This window comes from Pristiophorus japonicus, chromosome 15 (genome assembly GCF_044704955.1).
Source record: "Pristiophorus japonicus isolate sPriJap1 chromosome 15, sPriJap1.hap1, whole genome shotgun sequence".
Taxonomy (NCBI): Eukaryota; Metazoa; Chordata; class Chondrichthyes; family Pristiophoridae; genus Pristiophorus; species Pristiophorus japonicus.
Window position 1 is genome coordinate 140,744,316 of NC_091991.1, and position 11,339 is coordinate 140,755,654.

Here is an 11,339-nt window from a genome sequence, read left to right on the forward strand (position 1 = left end):
TTCCAAAAATGTTTGCTCCACCAGACACACTAAAGCATCTTTTCAGCATTATAGATAAAACACTTGATTGCACACTTCACATGTAAGACTTGGATTGGAGCCATTACTTTTAGTGGTGAAACACAATTTCAATATTCAAACAAAATAGTTAGCAATGACTTAAATGTGATTAAATATCTTATTGTGGCCTACTAGAAGGGAGTGTTTAGTCTTCTACTGAAAGTAATGGAGCTGGTTTGAGCCAGTTGATTGGTTTCAACTAACTGCACCAGACTCCTGTCTTTCAGGATCTTTGATTCCAATGATGGCCATTTCTTCATTGCCAATGACTGACCAGTATTGAACAGTTAGATTCCCCCACATTTTGTTATGCATCTGACCAAGAAAATACCATACATTATCTTTGATCAAAAATCTCAGAACCGCGAATAGGGTATTTCATCATCAGTTATCTCAAAGTAATTTACAATTCTGATTTTTTTTTTTCAGTGGTTTTAATATATAAACTAATGGATCTCTTGTAATGTTGCTCACAGGCTATGGCCCAGGGTATGGCTGTGTTGTTGGGCCACTAACCTGGGCTGTCCCTAGAAGGCCACTATTTAAGTCATTCTTATAGACAAAACTAGGTAACTAGCAGCTTGTAAATTGCAGGTCAATCAGACGGAAATCATAACTGCTTGTAGATTTTGGCGCCAGGTCAGAAGACCCAATCACAAAATGACTGGCTTCCTGTATTTAGAAAAGATTGTTTTGTATCTGCAACAAAGTGTCACACTTTGAAGTGTGATGTTAAGGCATTTTGACGTATAATTTTAATGTATTTCGAGCAAATTTGTCTTGGCATTGCTTACAGTAAGTCAGAGAATGTGCTGTTTTAAGGACAGGAGCATTATACCGTGTAAAATACAGTGTATTATTCTTCTGCTAAAGCACAGGTGAATGTTCCTTTAATGTTACGGAGTCTGGTTACTGAGTTTCATTGCTGTTAAGTAAACTTTCGAGTAATGTAGAGGTCAATTAAGAGGCTTCGACTGTTAAGCAACCACTGAGTGAATAAGTACAGAGATCAGTTAAGAGACTGTCAATATCCTGAACAGTTCTTGGATCTGAAAATCCATGACGGTGGAGGCACATCCTGACATAAGTGATGTGCCAAAGTTCATGAGATTAGGGGAGAGGCCATGGGTAGTGGGCCTTTGGCAAGTTGGAGTTGCATTAAAGGTGCTCCCATGCTGGAATGCCTGGAAAATCTCACCGAAGTTTGATGGCTTTGGGAAGGGGACCTGGCCCCTCCCAACCCAGAAAGGGAAAGAGGCTGCTCCCTGGGTCAGGGGCTACTTGTAACATTTTTAAAATTAAATTCCATCCCTCATCTTTGAGTGTCGAAGTCAGGTGTTCTTGCAATGGCTCTGCTGCAATTTGACTGAAGAAAAGTGATTTGATGCCATCGACATTGCACATTCCCAATTTAAGAAACATAGTGGCATAACATTTAGTGTTACGGAACAGTTTTCCTTAAATAAATGTGTTTAAATTAATAACTTCCATTTAAAAGCTCCTTCCAAATGTGAATGAAATGTGCTTTCAATGTTTACCATTATTTCTGCTATTTTTAAATTCTCAAACAAATGAGACATTTTGTTGTAACCATTTAAAATTTATAAAAATAATTCACAAGTACTAATTTCTACGTGCAGAGTTTCACTTATGGCGCATACAACATTTACATTTACAAAATAAACGACGACTTTAATACAGCAAGTTGCATCAAGTTCCTGTTCATTACTTGAGATAAGATTCCAAAGTTCTTATCTTTTTTGATGATTTTATACATACTATAAATACTTCCAAAATGTACTTTCCTGGTAGACCTAAAGGAGGGGTTGGGATTTACAAACAGCATAGCCTGCCATGCTCTGTGACTGACCAGTCATTCTGTCAATCATAGATAACATTTCTGGCAGTTATAGGTAGCAATGGATGCTAGGAATTGTAGTCTGCTAACTTGTCTCTTTAGCTGATGGTGATGGTTCAGAGAATCCCTATTGAACTTAAATCCAGAGCTCCTCAGAGACTAACAGGTCTCTGATGAATAATATTAAACATAGAAAATGCTATTGTGTGAGTAAGCTTAAGCATCATCTTGTACATTTTGTAATTTGTTAATATTTACAATAGTGACACTTGATAGCCTAAGCAAACATGACTAGCAGTTAGAGTCTGGGGGAAAAATCCTCTTATCAACGTGTTTGACGTGTATGGGGAGTAAGAAGCTGAAATTGTATTTCTTTATATATTGTCCAAAATGTTACAATAGACAAACTCCATGATCAATTTACTATGTTTTAAGCAAGTAATGTGGAAATGCAGTGGAGAACAATGGGGAAAATAGTTTTAAAATAACATCCTTAATATATATTTTATTTGGTGGTTGATGCGTTGATTGTCCTTTAATGCTTTCCGCTGTCATCTCATTTTGAACTTTTTCTCAGCTGCATCTCCACATTATGTGCTTAAAACATAGTAAATTGATCATGGAGTTTGTCTATTGTAACATTTTTGATATTGACCAGTCACTGATGTGCTGTGCAGTGTCAATGGCATCAAATCACTTTTAAGCCAGTGAGTGTGCTTATTATTGCAGATGGCTGTGCTGAAATAACTAGTCGTTAAACTGCATGCTGTAGCGGTCAAAGATGTGGCTGTCCACTCTCACCGATCGGCTCTTTTCTCTCTCTCCCTTCCTCTAGGTATTTTTGCTGGCTTACACACAACCCCTCATCATACAGTGCAGCTTCCACATGCAGTTTTGCCCACCCACATACAGCAGTCTCTCCAAGGTAATACAGCGTGTGACTTGTGTGTCTTCCCACTGTATGTATCCCACCAGGATACCAGATAGCTAAATGTGATATCGTCAAGTTTAACTTTAATTTTACTGACACTCAGTTTGTGTACAAAAGTAACATATTTCATTTCTTTGTGTCACGTTTTCTTTTTAAATGCTTGTATTTTTTCTTATTTTACCAACAGTCTGACTTTGGAAGTTATGTGTCAATGTGCAGAGAATTTTAAGAGGCAAAGTCTGGCTATTGAGAGATAACAATTATAGCTTTGAGATCTGGTTTGTTATCTTGTCTTGCTCTTTAAATTATATTCCATTAGTTATGAGTGACAGTCAGCTTCCAGAAAAGGAACTGTATTGCTTATTTTGCTAATACTCGCATTAAAATTACAATATTAAATTTGTACCACCAACACTGATAATTTAATCATTTTTTTAAAAATTTGAAATGGTGCTCCTGCTAGCACACTAGAACCTCCATTTTGATAAAAGTCTGGTTGAGAGAACTGTGGCATGTTTGTGTTTAACCTGTTAGCTGAGCCATATCTCGGGGAATGTGCGGTTCAGGATGAATATAATGGGAGCACGATTGTGTCTGTCACTGTACTTGACCTGGGGGTCATTTGCATTGAAGTTTCACACAATGCAAGTTGCATTTCTGTAAGTAAATCAGCAGGAATCTTGAATATAATGATACGGCTGGAAAAGAACTGTTGCAAGTACTGTACTGTTTAACCCAAATCTAATGTCAAAGGTCTTGTTAACATGTCTATTTTTAAATAGAATGCTTGGATTGAACCACTGAGAAACAAAATATTTTAGAGGAATAAAAAAGACTTATATAGCGCCTTTCACGGCCACTGAACATCTCAAAGCGCATTACAGCCAATGAAGTACTGTTGGAGTGTAATCACTGTGGTAATGTGCTTAATGTTCCATACTATCGCAATCTGCCTACATTATTTTGTGGTAGTGGATAGGAAGGGAAGGTTGTGTTAAAATCTAAAACAGAGCAACATTCCTGCTTCTCATTCCCAATGCTTCTCATTGGTGAGCCACAACTATAAAGGTTGTTTGAGGGATGTGTTAAAAGGGTTTAAAAACCACTGTTCTAGCAGCAACACATTACTTTTTTTCCCCCTCTAAATTAGTACTTGTACATTTGTAAAGATATTGCCATGGGTTGACAGGAGCTGGTACATATGTATTTAAAGTCTGGTCTTTTATAATTCAAAACAAATTGTTTTTTGCATATTTCAGGTAAAGTTTTAAAATACGATCAATACTGCTTTTGAAAATGAAAGATTAGCTTCAATATTCTTAGGATTTTTTGGGTGTATTGAATACCTTTAAATGAATATCGTTATTGGAACCGACTTGCAGGCGTTACTGATCCCAAATTTGTGAGAAGTTAATTTAACATAATTAAAAGCCCATTAAGGTTATTATTCCCACTATACATGTTAATTCATCTCCCTCACACTGTTGGGTTACATATTGTCCAGCATTCCATCTTCAAATAAAAAATATTCAAGAAAGACACAAGGAAGTTGCAGTATTCTTTATTTGGTAATGTTGCAATGCAATACTTAATGTTCCATACTATCGCAATCTGCCTACATTATTTTGGGGTGAAGAAATGTGGGGGGGGGAGGGCGGTGGAGAGGAAGGGAGGGTTGTGTTAAAATTTAAAACCAAGCAACACTCTTTCTTAATCAGTCTGGTTCATCATTTTTGATGTGAGCAGACTACACATTCTGCACACTCTCCCTTCCAGTCCAAACCAATTTCATTATTCACGAGGAGCAAGAGATGTGCTGATTCTTGGCTGGAATGCAGGTGAAATCCTGGATGAGGGAAGGGAAGGTTGGCCAGCATTCTCACTCTGATCCCTGTCCAATCCATCCTGCAGATGTTGGGTGAAGATAGGCCTGTGGTCAATTATGATGGCCCTGCATGATCAAATAGCTTGCTAATGTCCAGGCTCACATGTAATAATGACACTTAGCCGAAGAACTACAAGGGCAACTACTGCCCGTGGAACTGTACCTCCAGCAAGGCGATAGTGGCTTCAGGACAGGAGAAAGTGAGAGAAAACATTGCAGTAAAAATAGATTCATTGTGGCATCAGATAGTGTAGCTGATGTGGAAGGTGTGATATGAATTGGACTGGCGGTGTGATTGATTAGCTTTAACAAAAATTCATACTTTTAAATTAACCCCTCGAAGAAAATCTGTCAATGTTAATTATTTGTCTCTATTTACATTTAGAAGTACGCACCAATACTGACTTGCTCAAGATGATTTGTTTTTGTGCAGTGTCAACTGACAGGAATAATAGAACCTTGAAATTTAATTCAATTTGAATGAAGCTTTCCTTGAACACAAGATTTAAATGCTGGTTATCAAAGAATGAAGGAATGAGCACCTCCGTCTCTGCTGGCTGTAAGGTCCTGCGTGATTAGCGTGGGTACTCTTGGTCTTGCTCCATCTGAACAACAATCCACAGCATGTAACTGCCTATTAATTGAGGTTCTAGGAAGGATGACTGGTGTAAGAAATATAAATGCCCCATTTTATAGGGGTGGATGTGCTTCTGAAATTTAGTTCAGGATACCTTTGGTCAGTTGGAAGGAGCTGTGTTTGTTTGGCTTGCTCAGGACTAACATTGGGTGGAAAACTGTTCTGTTTTTTCAGCACCTCGATGAGCTCAAAATCCACTCTCAACCCTTTTTTCCCCTCCCAAAAAGCCATCCTTAATATTGATGATTACTGAATATTTTTTTTCTTCAAATACAGATAGCAACAAAATCCATGGTGAGACTTCCAGCATGCAGCGCAAATTGCAGTGAGCTCTGCTACAAAGCACAGTTGAATGAAGCTAATGCTGCGGTGGTGCTGCAGTAAACATTAGAGGGAACAGCCATGCTGTAGAAGCTGCTAGGCTGGATGGCCAACTCAGCATTTGCTCTTGTTTAAGGATTACTTGCACCCTATTATTTTGGGGCAAGGAGACTGGTTGAAATCTGCTACGTACCTTTGAGACTGACAAATGGAAAGGGCTTGTTTCAGCGGCAGCAGTACCGGGGCCAAGTGGATAGCTGCAGGACTTCAAGTTGGTCTGGTGTATGCTTAGATTCAAAGTGCATAGAAAAGTATCTTCCACTGAATGCCTTTGCAAGAATACTTTTAGTATTGACACGGTAATGATGGTCATTAGAAAAAATTTTTAATGCGGTGCATTCCAGAGATTTAAGGCAGCTAGAGAGTTTAGGTTTGTTTCAGTATTCTGTTCTATCCATTAAAAAAGTAATCCTGTGTTCAGCAGGCTTAATTAAAGCTATATTTTCTTCAGGCAACAACTTGGAATATGTACAGACAGAACAGCAGTATTTGAAACATAGGCACATGATGGTGGGGAGTGGGTGGACCTACATAGTGGGCACTCTGACACTTTTTTTGCGGAGGTGAGGTAAATTCAAACCAATACTGGTTTCAGGATAAGCTAGATAGAAATGGTGCAGCTCTGTTTGACTCAACCACCACTTGCTAGAGTTTTCTGTTTTACAGGTGTCCAAGTTTGTTGGTGTAGATTTCTTCAGAGCACTATGCATTGGATCAATTAAAAAGAAAAAAAATTAAGTTAAATTGCTATTTATTGCCTGTAATGGTGAATTGTTTTCAAGGAACATTTATACAGTGTAGTGTTCTGTTCTATTGGTGCCCTGTGAACAGGGCCAAGACTCCTGAAGCACTATTGTGAACTTCTCATGTCCTGGTTGAAAAGATGTGTACCTAGCACAAGAAAAAAATCGAATATAATAAATCAGAATTGTGACAAGTTAATTAGTGATTCAAGGGGAAATAATTTGCTTTAGGTACCTATATTAACCACCTCAGTTGCAACTTGGTAGTGACTAGTACTGATCAGCTTGGCCTGGTGTCTCGCAGTAAAAAGAAAGCCATTAATCTCAGTCATGTACTCTTACAACTCCTCATGTTATTCTGAACCCAGGAATGAGGACGGGCTCATGGCCTTTGGGTTTGGCCCCTGACCACGTCATTTAGTTGATCGTAATGATAACTATATACAGTATTGTAACAGATACTGGCCGTAAGAGTAATACAATTGCAGTGCCTTTCCTTGTAGTGCAGAAGATGGAAAGTGTGTGCTGAGATTTCATGTATTCTTAATCCCTGTACAACACTAACTATTATTTTTTAAAAAGTAAAGTAAACCTACAGGATTTTGGAAGTGATTGTTTTTTTAAAAAAAAATCACCTGCGGTTCATAATTTGGCACAATCTAGTTGATTAATGAGAACCATGTCGGCAGAGAAGCCAAAGATTTTTTTCATGCAAGATGACGCAAGCTTGTGGAACATGGTCATGGACAGATGGTTTGAAAGAGTTTTTGACATTTTTCGCAAGGTTTTTAAATAAAATGACATTTCATTTCTGGAGTGCTCCAGTCATATTTGATACTATGGGTGACTCACAGGCATGATAAATGTTCTACAGAAACTCAGGACTTGAAAATTGCTGGATCTGATTTTTGTGTTAATGAAGTTTAGCTCTACTTGAAATTGTGTAATCATTCTCAAACTCTGTAAATTGTGATGTACTAGCAAGTTCAATTTGTTTTAATTGAAATAGACATTACTTTGAATGATGGTGCTTCATTGTATATTGTTTTATTTGAGATTTGTGTATGTATTTGCTGCAGGACAAGAAGTTGGTTGTTTCTGTTGCACACGGATATGTCAATAAACTAGAAAATTTTGGAGAAAATGGTGGTCAATGCTTATGTCTTTCTTTCACAAAAAACATTTATCATTGGTACTGTTGGAAATAGTTTATTTCAGCAGTCTTCAAGAGTGCATTGATTTATTTGTTCCAGTCATTTCCACGTATTGGCCCACAGATATAGAATTATCATTTTCACACAGTTGGCCACTTAAGGCATATTTATGTTGAAGCTGACGTGTAAAATAATTATTGATATTTAAACGTGCATAATTCCTTTCATAGATGAGCACCAATTTGGTTTGTAACCAAATGTTCATCTCTTTTCCCTGAAGATAGTTGGAATATTCTAGGTTAAACAATGATTTACTGCAGAAAGCCTAAAGGAGTATAGAAAGTATAAGGGTGAAATTAAAAAGGAAATTAGGAAAGCAAAGAGAGAGCATGAAAAGATTTTGGCAGGTAAAATCAAGGAAAACCCAAAGATGTCTTATAAATACATTAAGAGCAAGAGGATGTGTAATGAGATAGGATTAATTAATGATATAGTAAAGGATCCTCTGGGGACGAATGATCATAGAATGTTTGAATTTCAAATTCAGTTTGTGTGTGAGAAACTTGGGTCTCAAACTAGTGTCCTGAACTTAAAGGCAATTGCAAAGATATGAAGACAGAGTTGGCTAAAGTGGACTGGAAAAATAGATTAAAGGGGAAGACAGTAGAAAAGCAGTGGCAGACTTTTAAGGAGATATTTCATAACTTTCACCAAAATTATATTCCAGTGAGAAAGAAAGAGTCTTAAGAGAAGGATGAACTATCCGTGGCTAACTAAGGAAGTTAAGGATGGTATCAAATTGCAACATTGTATGCTTTTGTTTTCAAAGATAAGTGGTAGGCCAGAGGATTGGGAAATTTTTAGAAACCAGCAAAGGACGACTGAAAAAAATAAGAGAGTAGATTAAGGGAGTAAACTAGCAAGAAATATAAAAACAGACAGTAAGAGCTTCTACAGATATATAAAAAGGAAGAGAGTAGCTAAAGTAAACGTTGGTCCCTTAGAGGATGAGACTGGAGAATTAATATTGGGTAACGGAAATGGCAGAGACATTGAACAAATATTTTGTATCGGTCTTCACGGTGGAAGACAGTGAAAGCATCCCAATAATAATTATCAAGCAGCTATATAGAGGGGGGAACTTAAAACAATCACTATCACGCCCCTATTCAAGAAAGGAAGGAGACAAAAAGCATGAAATTATAGACTAGTTAGCCTAACATCTGTCATTGGTAAAATGCTGGAGTCCGTTATAAAGGAAGTAGTAGCGGGACATTTAGAAAATCATAGTACTATCAAGCAGAGTCGGCATGGTTTTATGAAAGGGAGATAACATCCGGCTACACTGAATCAGGTCTCACTAAGTCAGGATGGCGCTCCGTTCAGGTCGCAGTCTGCTCTGGAGGCGTGGTTTCGAATCCCACTTTGGTCAAATAACAAGATAACATGTTTGATAAATTTGCTAGAGTATTTTGAGGATGTAGCAAGCAGGGTGGATAAAGGAACCAGTAGATGTGGTGTATTTGGATTTCCAGAAGACATTCGATAAGGTGCCACATAAAAGGTTACTGCACAAGATAAAAGCTCACGTGGTTGGGGGTAATATATTAGCACGGATAGAGGATTGGCTAACTAACAGAAAACAGCGAGTTGGGATAAACTGGTCATTTTGCTGTTGGCAAACAGTAACTAGTGGGGTGCTGCAGGGATCAGTGCCGTGGCCTCAACTATTTACAATCTATGTTAATGACTTGGATGAAGGGACTGAGTGTAATGTAGCCAAGTTTGCTGATACAAAGATGGGTGAGAAAGCAAATTCTGAGGAGGACACACAAAATCTGCAAAGGGATATAGACAGGCTAAATGAGTGAGTGAGCAAAAATTTGACAGATGGAATATGATGTGGGAAACTGAGGTTATTCACTTTGGCAGAAAAAATAGAAAAGCAAATTATAATTTAAATGGAGAGAAAAATTGCAGTACAGAGGGACCTGGGGGTCCTTGTGCATAAAACACAAAGTTAGTATGCAGGTACAGCAAGTAATCAGGAAGGCAAATGGAATGTTGGCCTTTATTGCAAGGGGGATAGAGTATAAAAACAGAAGTCCTGCTACAACTGTACAGCATATTATGAGGCCACACCTAGAGTACTGCATACAGTTTTGGTCTCCGTATTTAAGGAAGGATATACTTGCATTGGAGGCTGTTCAGAGAAAGTTCACTAGGTTGATTCCGAAGATGAGGGGGTTGATTTATGAAGATAGGTTGAGTAGCTTGGGCCTATATACCTTGGAGTTCAGAAGAATGGGAGGTGATCTTATTAAAATATATAAGATTATGAGGGGGTTTGACAAGGTGGATGTAGAGAGGATATTTCCACTCATTGGGAAAACTAAAACTAGGGGACATAGTCTCAGAATAAAGGGCTGCCCATTTAAAACTGAGGGGAGGAATTTCTTCTGAGGGTGGTAACTGTAGAATTCTCTGCCTCAGTGCTGTGGAGGCTGGGTAATTGAATATATTTAAGGCGGAGATACACAGATTTTTGAGCGATATGGGAATAAAGGGTCATGGGGAGCGGGCAGGGAAGTGGAACTGAGTCCATGATCAGATCAGCCATGATATTATATAGTGGAACAAGCTTGAGGGGTCAAATGGCCTACTCATGCTCCAATTTATTGTGTTCTTATGTTCTTCAGTCAGTGATAGCATTCTCACCTTTTGAGTAAGAAGGTTCTACCTTCAAGCCTCGCTCCAGAAACGTGAGCGCAATCTAGGCGGCTGCTTCAGTGCAGTATTGAAGGGTTGCTGCATTGCCAGAGGTGTGCTATCTTTCGGGTGAGATGTTAAATTGAGATTCTGCCCTCGCAAATGGACAAAAAAGATCCCATGGCACTATTTGAAGACGAGCATTGGAGTTTGCCTGGTGACCTGGCCAGCATTTATCCCTCGACCAACATTACTAAAGCAGATTATCTGATCATTTATCTTGATGCTCTTTGTAGGCGCCTTGCTCTGTGTAAATTAGTTGCTGTGTTTCTCTACATTACAACCGTGACTACATTTCAAATTACTTCAATGGCTGTGAAGCACTTTGGCACATCCTGAGTTCATAAAAGATTCTACATAAATATGTTATTTCTTTCAGTAATGTTTTTTTCTTGAAGACTGGCCTCTTCCAGCAACCTGGGCTTGAACTTGATATTTTTGCTCAGAACTATGCTTTTTGAAGTTGGAGGCAGATTCTGCAGTCTGAGTATAGGTAGAATAAACAGTTTCCCAGGCCCATGTCCTCTCGCTCCTCCTGCTCCTAGCAAGTACCAGTAATCCACCAGTGAGCTAAATCCCAAATTCCACCACTATTTTTGCCAAATTTCAGATTTCCTCTCCCTAGTTCTACTAAATCCTATGCTCCTCCTTCAGTGATGCTAGACTCCAGCTACCTCATGCTGTCAAGCCCCAGCAATCCTGGCATTAGTACTGCCAAACTCAAGATTCTCACCTCCGCATTGCCAATCCCCAATGTCGCAAAAGCCCAGGTGTACACTCCCAGTGTAGCTGAAGCCCACTCCCCCTCCCCACTGCTGCTATATACCAGAGTATAGATTTTCTATCTTTCTGTTACTGGGATGCATCTCTGGGTTAAGGGAGCAGGATTTCTGCCCACCATAGAGATTCAACCTTGACCCC

General features: G+C 38.7%; 1 protein-coding gene across 3 annotated transcripts in view; it reads left to right on the plus strand.

The window, feature by feature from the left end:
• LOC139281088 (ubinuclein-1-like) overlaps positions 1 to 11,339 on the plus strand; it is a 99,565-nt gene that overhangs the window by 64,386 nt on the left and 23,840 nt on the right. For 2 of the 3 annotated variants that reach the window (XM_070901021.1, XM_070901022.1), the window contains exons 17-18: positions 2,754 to 2,843; positions 5,648 to 7,614. In XM_070901021.1, coding sequence (XP_070757122.1) covers positions 2,754 to 2,843; positions 5,648 to 5,700 — 143 coding nt within the window. In that variant the 3' untranslated portion in view covers positions 5,701 to 7,614. Of the gene's footprint in view, positions 1 to 2,753; positions 2,844 to 5,647; positions 7,615 to 11,339 lie in introns of those variants that run through there. The other variant, XM_070901023.1, reaches the window with a different exon arrangement.